Source organism: Danio rerio, chromosome 16 (genome assembly GCF_049306965.1).
Source record: "Danio rerio strain Tuebingen ecotype United States chromosome 16, GRCz12tu, whole genome shotgun sequence".
NCBI classification, from domain to species: Eukaryota; Metazoa; Chordata; class Actinopteri; order Cypriniformes; family Danionidae; genus Danio; species Danio rerio.
Window position 1 is genome coordinate 48822725 of NC_133191.1, and position 19898 is coordinate 48842622.

At 33.7% G+C, this 19898-nt stretch overlaps 1 protein-coding gene across 49 annotated transcripts in view; it reads right to left on the reverse strand.

Annotated features, from left to right (window-relative positions):
* rims2a (regulating synaptic membrane exocytosis 2a) overlaps positions 1–19898 on the reverse strand; it is a 315973-nt gene that overhangs the window by 30371 nt on the left and 265704 nt on the right. For 34 of the 49 annotated variants that reach the window (XM_073926654.1, XM_073926650.1, XM_073926642.1 and 31 more), the window contains one exon: positions 11914–12131. In XM_073926654.1, coding sequence (XP_073782755.1) covers positions 11914–12131 — 218 coding nt within the window. Of the gene's footprint in view, positions 1–11913; positions 12159–19898 lie in introns of all 49 variants that reach the window. The other 15 variants (XM_073926662.1, XM_073926647.1, XM_073926661.1 and 12 more) reach the window with 1 other exon arrangement.

A 19898-nucleotide genomic window follows, 5' to 3' on the forward strand; every position in this document is an offset into this window, starting at 1 on the left:
TTATTATATTATATTTTATTTTATTATTATTAATTTAAATATAAATTTTGTAATTTAATCACATTTTTAAGGCTATCTTTATTTGTAAACATTTCTTTGGTGTATAAGCTATAAAAGAGCAACATATTGATGTCCTGTATTATTCATATTCTACTAAGAAGTTCTAACAAGAAGTATTTACAATAATTTAAATCTGTGAAGATCAGAGGTCTTCAATCTTACAGAAGTGTTTGGAGGATGAGCTGCTGTAATGTTCATTATTGGTACAGAGTGTTTGTTCTAGTGGATGAAGGGTTTCGTCTGCTCTTCTGACGGGTCAGGATGAAAACTTCTGACCGTGTCAGACACGTGTGACCTTCATTGGGCCAAACTCCAAACAAGACAAGCTGAAACTCATCTGAGGGCTCTTCTGTTTAACCTCACGCTTCTTACTCCTCATAAACACAGTTGCAAAAAGACAACTTAGCATGACTGTCGCCAGAGGTCTGACAGCTTCCAGTGACTCAAATAATCTAAATATAATAATCTGCTGTATAAACCAAGTGCTGCTTTCTATGAACAAGTAACAAAATAAAAATAAATAATAAAAAATCTAATTATTTAAAGAAAATCCTTTTGTTTATTAGCATTTAGGTTTTATTATAAAAATAAAAATATACAATTGGATTTTTATAACTTATATATAAACTTTTTTTTTCTGTCATGAGAGAAAATTATGCAATAAAAATAAAATTAAAGAAAATCAAGTAAATATTTAAAATAATAAATTAATAAAATTGCAAAAAAACCTAAAATATTAATAAAAAAAACAATTATTTTAAGGATGACAGAAACTTTGTTTAATTATATGAGATAAATGTTATTTTATTATAGCATTTATTTATTTATTTATTTTTTAAAATGTGCTTCTAAATGCTTTAGGAATATATAATCAATATATCAAATATATAGTAAAATAATATATCAAAACAAAACAAATAAATACAATAAAATGACCAAAGATCAACATTTTAAGAGTTGATTTAAACTTTTTGCTTAATCATAACAATTTAAGTTTATTTTAAAATAGAAGATATTTTAAAATATTTGATTAATTCCTACGAATACACAAAAAAACAACCGAAAACTGTAAAATCAAAGTAAACCATATTAAGGCTGCTATCTGAAAATGTAGTCTAAAATAAACATTTTTCTCATCCTTCTATGTTTATTTTCAGTTATCTCACTTTAAAGTCAATAAAAATTTTTTTTTTAAATTGTCAACATAAAAACAAAATTATTGAATTTACACACAAAAAATACTCAATATAAAAAATTCAGATGGCACTTGGAGGCTTTTGCATCTGAGCTGTTCATATTCACTCTTAATTCAATTAAATTCAATTCAGCTTTATTTGTATAGCGCTTTTACAATGTAGATTGTGTCAAAGCAGCTTTACATAAATGGTCATAGTAACTGGATCAGGGTAGTTCAGTTTTTAGTGTTTAAGTTCAGTTCAGTTTAGCTCAGTTCAGTGTGGTTTGAAGTCATTATTGAGAGTCCAAACACTGAAGAGCAAATTCATCGATGAGTAGCTTTTCAGATCCTGAACCATGCAAGCCAGTGGCGACAGCGGAGAGGGAAAAAAAATTCACCAATAGGAGAGTGAAGAAAAAAAACCTTGAGAGAACCAGACTCAGTTCGGCACAACCATTTTAATTTCTCCGCTGGTCTTAATCTGATTGAATTCTACAGTGAAGAACCTAAACAAACAGGCTGCCAAATCACATCTTGACAGTCTCTGTCTGTCGGCGTCTACTCATCCGACATCCCTTCTGCTCGGCCACAAACTCAAAGATTTAACAACCACTCAATGAAGCTTCTCAAGAGCTCGCAATATATTTCCACACTGCACACTTCCCAAACCTCAATGTTTATGAATTAACAGCATACAGTATACTACAAAAAGCATGCAGCATGGAAAAAACGAGCTATAATAAGAGCTACAAGAGGTAGTCGGTAATTAAACAGACTATTTTTGAATGGTCACGTGCGTGTGTGTGTGCTTGGAAACAGTAAAATGTGAACGCCTCCCGAATACCTCAAACACATGCAGTTGACAGAAACCCATGTGCACGCTTGAGGACACCAGGACAAACTCACCAAAGAGTCATGCTACTTTTGCATGCAGCATCTAAGTGCTAAAAGCTGTAAAGTTTTCAATGCTGTGCCCATGAGTATTTATATTGCACTATTAGAAATGTAAGTTTTCCCTCAAAAATATGGTAGAATATCTATTTTGGGTTCCCTGAATTACCTTGTAAAATGATCAACAAGGCATTTTTTAAAGTATTGATTCTCAGTATTAGCGAGTGGCTTATTACGTGCCTGTTAAGATATTAGCTGTTCATTAGTACTTACACAGTACAGGATTGTATTCTACATCCCTAATCCAACACTGTAGAACATGCATTGCTTACTTAAGTTTTTAAGTTGAACCAACTTAACTTTAAAAGTTGTTTTAATTCAATTTAATTTAGTTTTAATTTAATTTAATTTAGTTTGCGTGGGTTTCCTCCAGGTGCTCCGGTTTTCCCCACAGTCCAAAGACATGCGTTATAGGTAAAATGGGTAAACAAATTTGACCGTAAAGTATGTTTATGTGAATATGAGTGTGGGTGTTTCCCAGTACTGGGTTGCAGCTGGAAGGGCATCCGCTGTATAAACTATATGCTGGACTTGTTGGTGGTTGATTCTGCTGTGGTAACCACAAATAAATAAGGGACTAAACCGAAGGAAAATGCATGAATGAAGCCTAACTATTACCCTAATAGGTATTATTAAATGGCTCTCTGGAATACTGGATTCTTATTGGTCAGTCATAATATATATATAAGGTATGTTATGCCGAGATAACAACTGCTAAATAACATATGCTCATCCAGGAACTTTGAATCACCTTGTTTGTGAATACATTCTAATCCATATACTTACATCCAGATTCATTGACTGTACATACATGCTCAACTGTCAAACTGCGTTTTTTGACAGTTTGGCGCCATCTTGGGGATGAACAATATGTTGATTTGTCTATGCTTTATTTAAACAGTTTCGTTTCTATCAGCTTTGCTTTTTAACTATTTGGCGCCATCTAGTCGCTGAATAATACGTAAGTTAGTCTATGCTTTATTTAACCAGTTTCGTTTCTGCCAGCTTTGTTTTTTACAGTTTGGCACCATCTTGTAGATAAACAATATGTAGGTAAGCTTATTCTTTATTTAACCAGTTTTGTTTCTGCCAAATTAGTTTTTTTCCCCTGTTTGGCACCATCTAGTGGATGCATAATATCTACGTAAGTCTATGCTTTATTTAACCAGTTTCGTCATTTCTGTCAGCTTTGTTTTTTTTTTTTTTTTTGTTTGGCGCCATCATGTGACTGAATAATGTGCAGGTTAGTGTATACTCCATCAGCTGTTTTAGTTTCTGTTACCTTTGCGGTTAATTAAAGGATTAATAAGCTACCACATCTCAGAACAAATTAGTTTTGTGTCTAATTTCTATGTTTTGTGGCTAACAGCCAATAAAAATAATAATGGATGCACTTTAATAACAAAAAAACTGCAATTTTGTAGCTCGCCTTGGTGGCACCTATTGTGAAAAACCGCTTCCCAGTCCAGGAAATATACTGTATGGGGATGAAGCATATGAGCCCTTCATGAGAATGGCAGAAGCTCAAATGGCTCCAGGACTGAAAGCTAAGGGCACACGGATGAGATTACATCGATTACACTGATGGGCACACCGGCGGTTTCAGCTTTCCCAGGATGCATTAGGAGCCTGTGGGATTTTCGAAAATCTATTATAATGCTGCAGAGACAGAGAGAGAGAGAGAGAGAGAGAGAGAGAGAGAGAGAGAGAGAGAGAGAGAGAGAGAGAGAGAGAGAGAGAGAGAGAGAGAGAGAGAGAGAGAGTGTAGAGAGAGATGATCAGATCTTCATACTTAATATAAGCCAAATGGGAAACTTTACAATAAGGTTGTATTAATTATTGCATTTACTAACATGAACAAACAATGAACAATTGAAGTCATTCATTGTTAGTTCATGTTAATTCATAGTGGATTAACTATTGTTAACAAACATGAAAATCGATTACGATGTGTGAACTATGATTAATAAATGTGGTGTAAGTATTGTTCATTATTAGTTTATGTTAGTAAATACATTGACTAGTGATGAACGGGGAACAATGTAATGGTCAATATGATGAATGAAGCCTCACCTATTAGTACAGGAGCCAAACATCAATCACTATACACTGACGTTTCTCCAAGGAGAAGCTCAGATCAGATGTGTGCTTTTACGACAGTTTGGTGGTCAACAAACACACTGGAATCACAGCGAATACTTGCTTCACAGACATAAGAAATATATCCACATAAAGCCTGAAATCTGTGCTTTTAAATGAACCAAGTGCACTTGAAAACAAAAGTTTTCTAGTTTTGTAATCTGTATGAAACAAACCCAAGGTACAGTCAAAAGCACATAACATGACAGTAACTACTCAAACAGCCCACAAACTTGTAAATAAAGAGTCGCTGTCATTTCTGAAGGAGATTTGCCATCAAGACCAAGCTGTGGATTACTTCTGAAGAGCAGTGTGATCTGACAAAGCATTATCCAGAGGATGATAATGTGTAACGCTGCCATAAATTAGTTTTTTTTTTCAAGTGCGCTCCCTGAAAAGAATGCCTATTTTGTTTTATTTGAGACAGATGTTGCTTCATTTTATTGGTGATTCCAATTAGTAATGTAATCGTAAATTTGGCAAACAGTTTTTGAGAATTTGATGTTTCCCTATTCAGACAAAATGCCCGAACATACTGCCCGAGAGGCATTTCAAAGATGGCTGCCGAGTGAAATGACTTTGACTAAACCATAGATATATACATTAGATGTCGCCTGGCCTATTGTTGTCTATTGGACGAAATGCGTCAATAGCGCCGCCATCTTGGTACAGGGTAGCGCTCCTTTGAAATGAATGCGGCACCAAGGTACAGTGGAGGACTGTGGCCATCCAAAGCCAGAGATATACACATATACACATATATCTATGATCGGGAGTTTTCCTGGATGTTAGTATTTTTTTTTCTAATTACGAAAATTATAATTTTACATCACTTTTCTACATTGATGGATCAGTGACCGCACGGGCATTCCTGACAAAAAGCTTGTGTTTGTGTGTACAGAAATGTACTATTCACCCTCCCTGTTAAATTTGATCTAACCATGTCCTGAAACACAGCTCCTCTCCTGCTTTCTCTTCTCATAATGACGGAGGGAGCGATTTGTTTGTGAATGAATCCCCCGAACGACTCTTTTACTAGCCGGCAATAATACGAGTTTCTGGCAGCGCAGCATCTTGTTGTCATATTTCTTTTGCATTGTTTGCTGATTTTATTCAACAAAACTAGCATAAGCCGAGTATTTAGTGCGAGTTGGAGCTGCTTTGCCGTATGGTGAATGCAGTAAGTGACTGTTATCATCAATAACGTTACCTGATTAGAACAAAAGTTCAGAACATACAAAAACAGAAAAAAACTTAATATTACCTATGAAATGTTCTGCCTTTGTGCTTTGTTTTCTTTGTTTGCTCGTTACTACACCCATAGACAGTGCTAAAGTCCCGCATCTTCATGTAATAACACTGTCTTGACCAGTGCGGTTGAATGACATTTGTCCTGGGAGCACTGTACCAATGTGGCGGCGCTATTGACGCATGCCCAGGGTCCCTATGCGATATCTAGTGTATATATCTATGTGACTAAACAACTAAACAAAACTCTACTAACTTTCCTTAAAAGTACTAAACAAGGAAACAATGGTTACATGTAAATGAACCACAAATCTAGCTGCACTACTTGTGTTCTTAAATACCTCTTTTGAACAATAACTTGCATAAAAACGCTGGGTTTCACATAATCCATTTGTGTTGGGACAACATGAAGGAATTAACTCAACTTATTCTTTTCAAATTTAAGTGTATCGAACATATACACAAGTTGTCTACAAAAGAATTGTGTTTATTTCAGCTAATTTCATGTGTTTAAGAACTAAACTAGAGTCTTTTAGCTCATGTTTTGCCAGGATGTGAATATAAAAATCAGCAGAGAGTCCCGAACATGGCCTGTTTGCTGACACAGATCTGGAGTCAGAAGAGGATCAGCAGAGGTTAGACGTGAGATGGTCCTCTGTGGAGCGTTGGGTATAATTACAAGAGAACTCAGGCCTCCTAAACGCCGAGAGGAACAATCGGCCGCCATAAATCAGGCCGATGATTCAGCTTGGTCATGAATAAAAGTGTGAGGCTTCGGCTTCATGAAGCTCTCTTGTCATCAAAGATTAATTAGAGCGGCCTGCAGGACTCCAGCGGTCTCTCGTGGACTCCAACACTGCTGAGATACACTCAAAATAACCTGGAATATTCTGGGGGGAAGAAAAATTGTCCATGCAAATGCAAAATTAACAGGTTCTGGATGCGGATGCACCAAAAATAGTAACAACTGTGACGCAAAACACCTGTCACTGCACTGCATAGTCCACAATAACTGGATTTTATAGACTCATAAAAAGTTATATAGTTAGAAAGTTTAAGGTCAGAAAGGATTTTTTATGTCTTTCAGAAAGATGAATGCTTTTATTTAATGGAAAACACAGTAATATTAAGAAATGTATGTCAAAATGTCATTTTTTTTAGTCTTCATTGACACGCTATATATTCTAATATGCTGAAAAAAACATTTTAAATTATTTAATATTATGATGTGTTGCCTAAAGGTGCAGTAGGTGATTGTCTTTAGAAACAGAGAGAGAGAGAAAGAGAGTAAAACTAAAGTAAACAAAGTAAACTTCAATGTTATTTAGACCTTAATAGAGATTATACCACAGCAAAATCTGAGTGCAGTAAAGGACAGTAAACTAAGAACAACAATGACTAAATACAGGCTGAGTGCTCACAGTCTGACTGTAGAGACGGGCCGATAAAGACAAAACTGGCAACCTCTAGAGAGGCGCATCTGCCCACACTGTGCCCAGGCAGAGGTGGAGACAGAGGAACACTTCCTCACCCGCTGCGCAGCTATCAGCATATTAGAGAAACATTCTACACCAAACTACAGAGCATTTACCCACAATTCACTGAGTTAGACAATGAATCACAGCTGCAATATTTACTAGGGGAAAAAAATGTGTGTGTTCTTCTAGCGGCCCAATACATTAATTCCTGTTACAAAAAGAGAAAGCAGACCAAAAAAAAAGGAAAAAAAGTGTAACATCTAATTAATTTAATCCTACATACCGAATAAAACTTTATTAATTAATTTATTTGCAAGTTTAGCTTAGTTTATGACAACCAAATAAAATATATATATCACCAAAATAAAGCAAAACCAATGAAAATCTAAATGCATTATTAAACTGCAGGCAATAGCAAAAGTACTAAAACTGCACAATTGCATTCTTTTCTAGCTTGCCTAAAACTGCATGTGCCATAAAATCAAGTCAAACAAGACAGAAGTGGGCCAGTCTCGCAGAACTTGTGGTCTCAGAAAATCTTCTGCAGTCCAGTATGTGTATATGCGCATTTCAAACACACAAAACCCTCTATTTGCACAGAAAAAGGCCCAGAATAACCTCTCTTTGAAATGTGTATCTGTGCAGTGCAGCCTCTCTAAAATGCTGTCAGGCTTTCTGAATTAAGCACAATAAAGTGGAGCAGGAAGCCGGCGGAGAGTCAGAAACAGGCCAGGGATTTGAAACGTCACCTAAAAAGCTCTGGTTGAAAAATTGATGCTCTATGATTCACATCTTGTGAGCTGCTTCTGTTTTTTTAGAGCTGCGATTGGTAAAAGTGTGTTTCTGTATTGAACCTTACACTGAGCAGGCCGATCTTTAATGGAGCAAATAAAACACACTGGACCTCTCACTACCAACATCTATCTCTCACATGTTTGGTTTGATGTCTCAAATGTTCCAATTTTTCTCCTAAGTGGAAGAAAATGCTGCATCTTTTCTTAGACATCATTAAGCAGGCATTTACGCTTTTACATTTACAGTAGCATGTAAAAAGATCCAAAGGAAAGTCTAAATATATTGAATACTGTCACCAAATAAATGAGTATATAGGGATTAAATATATCATGTGAACAAATAATTTGCTAAGAGGCAAATTGATACAATTCACAAAGCATCTGAAAGGTTGCTCTGCTATCAAAAATGGTTTTCAACAATTGAAAGAGTTTAAAAATGTCAAATAAAAACGAACAAGTTAAAAATGGCAAATAAAACTTATAAATGTGACCCTGGTCTACAAAAGAAGAATTAAAATGATATATATAAAATCTAAAAGCAGAATTTAAAGTCCATGTACAGTATGTATGGTCTGTTGGATTTGGTTGAGAAACGAATTTGAAAATCTGGAATCTGAGAGAAAAATAAATAAATAAATAAATAAATAAATAAATAAATAAATAAATAAATAAATAAATAAACAAACAAATAAATAAATAAACAAATAAATAAACAAACAAATAAATAAAAATCGCAGGTTGACTGAATATAAAAATATTTAAAAGTAAAAAATAAAAATGGAAAAAATAAAGATATAGTAAAAAAAAAAATATATATATATATATATATATATATATATATATATATATATATATATATATATATATATATATATATATATATTTGGCATAAAGTACAACAATCCATCATTTTGACAGTTTTTTTAATACCAAAATATAAAACCAAAATAGGTAAAATGGTAAAAATATGCCCATGTAACATAAGATTATTTGATCCAGGGTCACAAATGTTTCTTTGCAAACTATATATCAAATTAAATATTATATTGCTAAACTAATAAAATACTAAACAATACAAATTAACATTTAAAAATTACTAAAATTGAAAATATTTTTTGAAAAATTAAATAATAATAAAAAAATAGATGGAGGAAGTCTTATTTGTTTTATTTCGGCTAGAATAAAAGCATTAAAAAAAGCCATTTTAGGTCAAACTTATTAGCCCCTTTAAGCTATATTTTTTTTCTGACTGTATACAGAACAAACCATCATTATACAATAACTTGCCTAATTACCCTAACCTGCCTAGTTTACCTAATTAACCTAGTTAAGCCTTTAAATGTCACTTTAAGCTGTATAGACGTGTCTGAAAAAATATCTAGTGAAATATTATTTACTGTCATCATGGCAAAGATAAAATAAATCAGTGATTAGAAATGAGTTATTGTTTAGAAATGTGTACAACAGAAATTGGGAACAAAAATAAACAGGGGGGGGGGGATAATTCAGGGGGGCTTATAATTCTGACTTCAACTATGCACAGTTGAAGCCAGAATTATTAGCCCCCCTGAATTATTGGAATTATTAGAAAATTTCCTTGTTCCTGTTAAACATCATTTGGGAAATATAAAAAAAATTCAAAGGGGGAATATTGAACATAGAAAATTCAGATTTTCTACATGAATTAAGTTGATTGCAAACTTGACTATGATGTCCAAGATATAGCACACCATACAACATTAGGGATAAGTAAAGCTCAAATTGAACTAAAAAAAAAAAAAAAAAAAAAAAAAAAAAATTTATTCTTATTTATTTATTTTAATGAAAGCGTTTTAGCAACGACTGCAATTACCCCCTTAAAGCGTGATCAAATTCCCAAATTTCTTTCAGATAAAAACCCCTGCAGTCTGTGTGTTTGTCCTCATTTCAGCAAGCCGAGATGCTGTTAGTGAAAGGATGCTGAAAGACATCACAGACAAGCTGAAGACACACCAGCAGACATGACAGAGTGCTACAGCCAATGGCAAAGCAGCCTGATTTATTAAAAAACACACTGCCATGTGCAGGCTGAGCACGAGTCCACCGACAGTCTCTCTTCAGGCATGTGATCTACCTGCACGTCCAGCACTCAGACTGCAGACGCTCCCTGCACACCGATGAACTGATTAATACACACACGCGCACCCGAGACATTCAACTGACCCCAGGATAAAACATCTGCATTCTTAAAAGAGCCTTTTATCAGCAGCTCAACCACACCGGCAGATGAGATAAACAGGGCCACGCTGGAAGAGAAGATCATTATGCAGAATAACTCGGGAGAAAAGCAAAGAGATGAGATCACAGCAAGAGCTGAGCTGGAAAGAGAGAGCTGAAAAACGAAAGATGTAAAAGAAAAAGAGAATGTATCGATGCAAAAAAATGTTTCCATACTTGGGGCTTTTGTCTTTTTTTCTAGCCTGATGAAGAGCCTGTGTGCTCAAAACATCACCTGCTTTGTGATAGCTTTGTTTTTAAGTTAATAAATTAATATTTTTGGGGCCTATGCATAATTGTAGTCCAAACATCTAAAATTCTTAAACCAAGAAGCACTTTCTAGAAAAGTTAAAAATTTTATTTTGTTTTCCAGAATCTTTTTTATTTTTTTATATATTGATTAATTGAGTTTTTTTGAGAACAAGCTAAATAATATACCACCGGGGAAAGTAATTGTTTTGATTATCAGCAAAGCAGCGGCTGCAGATCGCTAACGGACTACAAATCCCAACCCAGGCTCATTCTGAAAACGTAGTCGCATAGCCGTTTCTGGAGACCGTGAAATACGTCCCGGGAGGTATATATTTTTGCAGTTTTTGTTTTCGCGAATCCACAAGAGGCCGATGTGTGCGTTTTTTCATATCTCAGATTTCTCTCACAAGTGCCGGTCTCGCCCGCGCTATTCACGCGTAAACCACCAGAGGCCGCTGTCGACTGATTGTCTGTCTGACTGACTGAATGACCGAATGGCAGATTGTGTGACCGGCCAATCGGCTGAGCAACGCTTCTTCTTTCCTAAACCCAACCTGTATTATCGACTGACCCACCAACCAGCTTACTTCCCCTTAACCCAATAAACGGTTTAAAAAAGTCGTCCAGAAAAATCCGAGTTTTACCATGTTTTCGTGTTTTACCACATTCTCACCCTGTTATTCACTTGTTCATTTTATTTTTTGGATTCTGTATTTGTTTTACCTGATTTCTGGAGACGCTCTGCTCGGACTTGAATTTCATGCTTTTCTAGCTGTATTTATGAAGATGGTTCTGCATTGTATGCCCAAGTCCTCTCTTGTGCTCTATTATGATCCCTTGGGCTTAACCTATCACCTGTATTCAAAGACATCCACTCACCCTTTATGCATTGTTCATTGTTTGTTTATGTTAGTAAATGCATTATCTAACATTAACTAAAACAACCTTACAGTAAATTTGTTTTTAGCAAGATATTTCCATTTTGAGGGAGTCTCACGAATAATTGTATTCTCCCGCAACACGCATATACATTCATCCCTTGGTAGTGCAGGACTGAATATTCACACTGGAGTGATCATATTGCATTGAAGGTCAAAATGATTAGCATATTTGTGTAGTCTCAAAAATACCAACGATAAATGTCCAAAAACATCACCACAGTACAAGCAGCTCTGTCTAAAACAACATAATACCATGTTACTTTTGCTTCTAATCATGCAATAGCACTGAGAAACCCAAAACTTAAGCAGTTGGATGTTCATTAGTCGCACACTTGACTGAAAAAGAAGAAGCCTGAAACAATCAGTGAACTTTTGTCACGACAAGAAAGAGATGTAAAACACAGAGACTGAATTATTCTGCGGTCTTCTGTCTGTTTTGACCCAATTTACACTTTTTTTCCCTAGAAACAAGCTGTTTAAACAGAAGTGAAGTCGTTAGAGCTGATGCAAGAAAAGCAGACTCATTAAAGCCATCGGGAAGAAGACAGCAGCTAACTAAAGGAAAATAAAGTACTGTGGGGTTAGAGACAAGCACAGAGACATGACGGGTGTCCTACCTGTCTGACCGAGCTGTGAAGCGCTGCGACTCTTTCGGCTCAATCCCACCACTGCCGCCATCTTAGCTCCGATGCTGGAGCGCCGTTTCTTGTCGTCCGTTCCCACCAGGCTTACGGCCGTGTCCGACTGGCTGCCGTCGGTCTTCTCCAGGCTGCACATGTCTCCGCCGATGCTGGTGCTCTTGGTCATGTTGCCTCCAGCCGCCGTTCCCATTTGCCTGTTTTTCATTTTGGATGTAAATTCACTGTCAGTGGCGGCCCGTGGTGGACAGATGTGAGGAGAGGAGGAGAGCAGTGAGGGACAGATGGATGAAGGGATGGATGGATGGACGGACGGATGGATAATGGAGGAGAGAAAGGAAAGAGTTAGGTAATTGGAGGGAGATGTGGAATGGAGATTCAGGTCATAGGGTAAATGGTTTAGGCCTCCAATCAGTTCAGGGTGCTTCATAGTTGTGCTTCAGTATAGGTTGTGATGTTCTAATGCAATGGTTTCAAACTCAATTCCTGGAGTGCCGCAGCTCTGCATAGTTTTGCTTCAACGAACTCCAACTCACACCTGCTTAATAGTCTCTAGTGGTCTTGAACACCTTGATTATCTGTTTCTGTGTTTGATTAGGGTTGGAGTAAATCTGTGCAGAGCTGCGGCCCTCCAGGAATCCAGTTTGAGACCTATGTTCTAATGTTATCCCTGTGGGCACCAAACAACATCAATTTGACATCAAAAAAGCAAATCGATTTGATGTCAAAACCTTGATGTCTATTTGACGTCCACACTTTGATGCCCTTTTGACTATTAGAATAACAACTAAAACAATATAACAAAAGAAAATCATATGTGTTCATATGTCATGAGAGGCTGCCCTAATCTATTATCACTCCATGATCATTTCTAATATCACTTATTGTTTAACCACTTGATTGCAAGCTAGCATTACTACTTTAATGCCACTTGAATCATTGTACAAACAATCTTTAAAAACCATTGATAAGAAATCAGTTCAATTTCACAATTGTTCAATATTAAAGAAATACAACCTGCTTAGCTAGGAAAATTGAATTAAATACAGTTGAAGTCAGAATTATTAGCCCCCCTTTTATTTTTTTCTTCTTTTTTAAATATTTCCCAAATTATGTTGAACAGAGCAATGAAATTTTCACAGTATGTCTGATAATATGTTTTCTTCTGGTGAAAGTCTCATTCATTTTATTTTGGCGAGAATAAAAGCAGTTTGTAATTTTTTAAAAATCATTTTAAGGACAAAATTATTAGCCCCTTTAATCTGTATTTGTATTTGATAGTCTACAGAACCAACCATCATTATACAATAACTTGCCTAATTACCCTAACCTGCCTAGTTAACCTAATTAACCTAGTTAAGCCTTTAAATGTCACTTTAAGCTGTATAGAAGTGTCTTGAAAAATATCTAGTCAAATATTATTTACTGTCATCATAGCAAAGATTAAATAAATCAGTTATTAGAAATTAGTAATTAAAACTATTATGATTAGAAATGTGTTGAAAAAATCTGCTCTGCATTAAACAGAAATTGGGAAAAAAAATAAATAAATAGGGAGGCTAATAATTTGTTTACTGTTTAAGACTTTACATAACTTGACTTCACCATTAAATTAGTTTGTGAAAGACAGCTCACTGAATTACTAGAGATGGTGAAAGAGGGGATTGCCTTATTCCTCTTACAAAAAGTAAATTCAGTCAGATCCCTTACTTTTTTTTTTTCAGTTTCATGGTAAAAATTGGTTATTTACAAATTAGCATTAGTGCTGTATTTTTGACACTTTGTTGTTCTGTGTTTAGCTTTGTTGTCAATTAATTTGTTGTCAAGTAATTACTATTTGACTAGATATTTTCAAGACACTTCTATACAGTTTAAATTGACATTTAAAGGCTTAACTAGGTTAATTAGGTTAACTAGGTAGGTTAGGGTAATTTTGCAAGTTATTGTATAACGGTGGTTTGTTCTGTAGACTATCGAAAAAAATATATAGGTTATAGGGGCTAATATTATTGACCTTAACATTTGAAAAAAAAATTATGTAAACGGTTTTTATTTTAGCCGAAACAAATAAGACTTTCTCCAGAAGATAAAATATTATCAGACATACTGTGAAAATTTCGGATTTAGGAAATTTAGGAAATATTTAAAAAAGAAAAAAAATAAACCAACGGGAGGGCTAATAATTCTGACTTCAACTATATATATATATATATCTATATCTATATATATATATATATATATATATATATATATATATATATATATATATATATATATATATATATAGTTACATATTATTTTTTTTATTATTATTTTTTTTCATTTCCAAGTGCTGTTTAAAAGAGATACTATAAACTGATAGTAAACTGATTAGGGTAACTATACAATTTATTATTTTTTTAATTATTAATCCAAACTACTAAACTTAAAAAAAATAAAAGTTTCTCCAGAAGAAAAGTTGCTTGTTGCTTGCTCTGTTACACATGACTTGGGAAGCATTTGAAAAAAGATTTAAGCTAATCATTTTGTCTTCAATGAATATATGTATGTTATAAATGTATGATAATGAATTATAACTGACCAAACACTAGTCATGTTATAATGCAGCATGCTACTTATTTTGGTTTTATTACAATGCGATTTTCCTTTGCTAAATGATATTCACTATAGACCTCAACTTTGAACTGTACAATCCTAAATGAACCTGAGCTTGTGCCAACGCATCGTGAGATTGCAAATCATGTGTTTATAATGCTTAAAAAAGCTGTCTAGAGGCTCATTGTGAGTCAGAAAATCACAGCTCACACACTTCCCACAAAGTGCTCCAATAAAAAATCCCAGCTAGTCCACCTATTTGATCCTCACTGAAGTCAACATCTCACGCATGAAGTGCTCGGTAAACTGGCACCGAGTCTGATTTAACGTCACTCACTCAACAGTGAAATATACGCTGCTCTATTTTCCACACACACTGATCTATTTTTCTGTCTGCATGACACACACTCACAAAAAAAATGAGGACACGTGTTAAAAGATTGAATTAGCATCTCGTGCCGCTGTGAGTCGACCGTGAAGCGAAGAGATAAATGACTTGCCGGACAAAGGATCCTAATTGAATCTTAATGATTATAAATGTGTTTAAATGACACACGTGCGGCTGTAGAGAGGTCTGCTCTTTTACATCCTCATCATCAGTGTAATTAACAGAAACCTGTGCTGGAAATCAATGAGCTCTGACAACAACTTCTTTAATTATTACAATTAGCCGATTGGAAATTAAGCCCATTCATAATTGGCTCAGATCAAGCCACGTCACACAAAATGGATCATGAAATGTTCGGCACTGATGAGAAAGAGCAGTGTCAAAAACACTGAGGAATAACTCCAAATAATAATGAAATCTCATTCATGTCTTAATTCTATCTATGAGGAAACAAGATGGAGCGGCTTACTTTTTAAGTAAGTGTTTTGCTAATAGGGGGTGTTTATATTACACAAGAAAAAATGGAAGAAAAAATTTATGAAAAATGTATGGGTTATTTTATTTTTTTTACATTAGCATTGTCTTTCACTTAGAATTGCCAAGACATCAAGCTATAGCAAATAGGAGGACAAGCAATATTCAATAAAATACACATTACAAAATAATGACTTTATTTATTTATTTATTTATTCCTTTGTTTTTATTAGTAGTTTTCTTTGCTATTATTATTTTATTTATTTATCTTTAATTATTTATTACTATATTAAAATATATTGTTTTCCCCGTGCTGGTGTGGTTTTCCTCTGGGTGCTCAGGTTTACCCCTTACAGTGTGAATGAGTGTGGATGGATGTTTCCCAGTACTGGGTTGCAGTTGGAAGGGCATCCGCTATCTAAAACATATGCTGGATAAGTTGGCGCTTCATCCCACTGTGGCAGCCCCGGTTGAATAAAAGGACTAAGCTGAAGGAAAATTAATGAATGAATTAAAATATATTATCTGTCATGTTAAACATGTACTGGTACATACGCTGTAAAAAAATCTTGCTGCCTTCAATTGTTAAGTTGAATCAGTTATAAAAAGTTAAACTTAAAAGTTAAAACAACATAAAAACATTTGCTATCTTTTTTGCAACCATTTTTAACAGTGTATTGTGTTTTTTATGTGTTCTTGGAGGTCTTTTCTTTTGTAATGTATCCTAAAAATGTAAAAAGTAAATGCAAACGTCATCAAGCTACTTTAAATCTTCACAAGAAAAAAAAAGAAAAAATATTGTAAACTGAAAACAATGCACCGGTCAAAGGTTATGTGTATAGTATGTCATGTATTTACCAATGGTATTTTAGTAATAAGAGCAACACGGTGGCTCAGTGGTTAGCACTCTTGCTTTACAGCAAAAAGGTCGCTGGTTCGAGTCCCAGCTGGGTGAGCTGCCGTTTCTATGTGGAGTTTGCATGTTCTCCCCGTGCTGGTGTGGGTTTCCTCCGGGTGCTCCGGTTTCCCACACAATCCAAAGACATGCGCTATAGGTGAATTGGATGAACTAAATTGGCCATAGTGTATGAGTGTGAATGAGTGTGTATGGATGTTTCCCAGTACTTTGTTGCAGCTACAAGGGCATCTGCTGCGTAAAAGATATGTCGGATAAGTTGGTGGTTCATTCCGCTGTGGGGACCCCTAATGAATAAAGAACTAAAGAAAATGAATGAATGAATTTTAGTAATATTTGTATACTATTACAGAATTTATTTATGTTTTGGATTGGATTTAATTATTATAATATATATATATATATATATATATATATATATATATATATATATATATATATATATATATATATATATATATATATATATATATACATAGTTTTCAACTGAGTTTTAGTTTTTGTTTCAGCAGTTTTAATACTTCTATTGAGCTTTACTTAATTTCAGATGTAGCTAATTTAGTACTTCCTTCATGTAACTTCATGTATTTTTTTGGTTTGTTTGTTTAAACCAGTGTTTAGTAATATTTACAGACAAAATACAAATTTAAGTGTTTTTTTTGCTGCATTTTATTAAAGCATGTACTGTAACCAAAAATTAATATTTTTAAAGAATTTTCTCACAATAAGTTTTTTCCCCTCATAATCTCCACTATTTTATCAGTACTTAAAAAATTAGTTTTATTCAAATTTAATTTATAACATAATAATAATAATAATAATATATAATAATAATAATAATAATAATAAATAACAGAAACAGCAATAATAAAATAATAATAGTAATGATAATAATAATAATAATAAATAACAACAACAGCAATAATAACAAGTAATACTAATGCTAACAAATATTAATAATAATAGATATAATAATAATAATAATAATAATAATAATAATAATAATAATAAATAACAACAACAGCAATAATAATAATAATAGGTGACGCAGTGGCGCAGTAGGTAGTGCTGTCGCCTCACAGCAAGAAGGTTGCTGGGTCGCTGATTCGAACCTCGGCTCAGTAGGTGTTTCTGTGTAAAGTTTGCATGTCCTCCCTGTGTTTGTGCGGGTTTCCTCCGGGTGCTCCGGTTTCTCCCACAGTCCAAAGACATGCAGTACAGGTGAATTGGGTAGGCTACATTGTCTTTTTAAATTGCGGCTGGAAGGCCATCCGCTGCGTAAAAAAACGTGCTAAAAAAGTTGGAGGTTCATTCCGCTGTGGCGACCCCGGATTAATAAAGCGACTAAGCCGACAAGAAAATGAAAATAAATAATAATAATAATAATAATAAATTTTTTTTTTACAATTTCTGTTTGCAAATGTTTTTATTATGGAAAGATTAAAAAAAAAATCTCCCAAATCCATTCCATTCATTCATTGAAAAGATTTTTGTGCAAGAAATCTATTCAAACTAGTGCATATTTAAATAAACAATGCCTTATTTAAGCATTTAAACTTAAATAAAAAAAAAATATTGTAATATAATGAATCAACTGAGAAAAAAAATGTGTGATAATTATTATGAGTGAATTTTTTTACCCTATACGTGCAGTGTCTTGCCCTCATGCCAGCTCTACAGAAATACTCTCATTGCCTGATTGATTGGATGGAAGGTGCCAGACACTGTATTTATCATGCAGACAGTTTTGCGCAGCACGTGAGATGTTGGCAGATGGAGAAAAGTGTCGCAGTGCCACAGGCTTCAGATGGCCATTACCTCCCTCTCATCACTGTAATGAGAACAGCGGCGGAGACAGACACAAAACCCAGGTGCAGATTAACACTGGACACCAATATACTCCATCTTTCATGCTGCTGTGAAGACAACACACTCGTCTATCTTAATGCATTATGTTTCATCGTCGGATTGACAGGCAGTCAGATCATTATCACTATGCTACATTGTTTATGTTGTTCATCCGAATGTAAACAATCAATGCTTCTTGAAAGATTATGCAGTTCAAAAATACTGTGATATTTTAACCCAAATTTGGGTAGGGTATGAACAAAGTCAACAACTGAGTTTGAAATCAACAACTTGATTTCAAATAATTTCAGAATTTAAAACAGTTGGGTGTGTACTTTGGGAGTGTAATAAATGTATAGTAATATAAGATTAGATTATATTCAACCTTATTGTCATTGCACATGTACAAGTACAATGCAACGAAATGCAGTTTAGGTCTAACCAGCAGTGCAATAGCAGCAAGTGTAGGATACAAGTATAAGTTATAAAGTGCAATTACAAAAACTATGGCCAATATTTACTATGAACATTATATACAGGTTGTATTACCTATGAAATATCTGTCCAGGCCTAAAGCATTTTATTTATTTAATCAGATTTTTTCTTCTTTTTTTCTCCTTTATTTTTATGCCAAGTATAGAGATGATTGATTGTACAAAGATAGATTTTTTTTATAAACCCACTTCAACAAATCCTAAATACAATGCCTAATATATTGACAGTATAAAAATATAGTAAAGACACAAGAAAAAAAATAATAATAAAAAAAACTAAACGCAAAATTGTATTAAATAAGATAGTAAAAAAAAAAAAATATATATATATATATATATATAATATTAATAATAAAAAAGACAACAGGTGTTACAATCAAGAATAGTGCTATCTTACAATGTCAGGCTAGCGTAGACTAAGCATGAGGGTCTGGACAGAGATAGACAAAAATAGAGAAACTACAGTTACATACAAGATAAGTCACATTAATCCCCGAGAATTAGATTCATAGTGGAGAAATTTGATAATAAGGATTGCCAAACTTATGAACATTTGCTACAACCTCTAATTGAATATTTAATTTTTTCCAAGTGTAGATATAACATCAAATGTTGAAGCCAGTGTGATGCTTTAGGTGGATTTACAAAGTGGATTTTATTATTGTTGTTGTTATTATTTATTTATTTATTTATTTATTTATTTATTTATTTATTTATTTATTATTTTTATTTATTTATTTATTTATTTATTTATTTATTTATTTATTTATTTATTTATTATCATTATTATTATCATTAAAATTTATAATAATAATAATAATAATAATAATAATAATAAACACTAGAAATAGTAGTAATTATGATAATAATTAACAACAATAATAATAAACAATAATAATAACACTAAACAACAACAATAATAATTATCATTATTATTTATTTTGATTAAAAAAAGGTATAGATGCTGCAAATTCACCTGAAAATCCCATTAATCTGAGCATAGGCAAAAACTATAGAATAAAAATGACTACTACTCATTTATTTTAGAATAAGGGAAAAGTGCAATGTTACTATGGCCGCTATAGTGGAGGAAGCCCTGCCTTCTAGTAAAGAAGCCAGCCATCGACACTATTCTTTGGGGCTGGGGGAATCCAATTTGGTTCAGTCCAAATATATGTTTTTAAGACAGTGTTATTGTTGTAAACACTCTGGGATGAAGAAGGATGTCTATTTGAAACACAAAATAAAA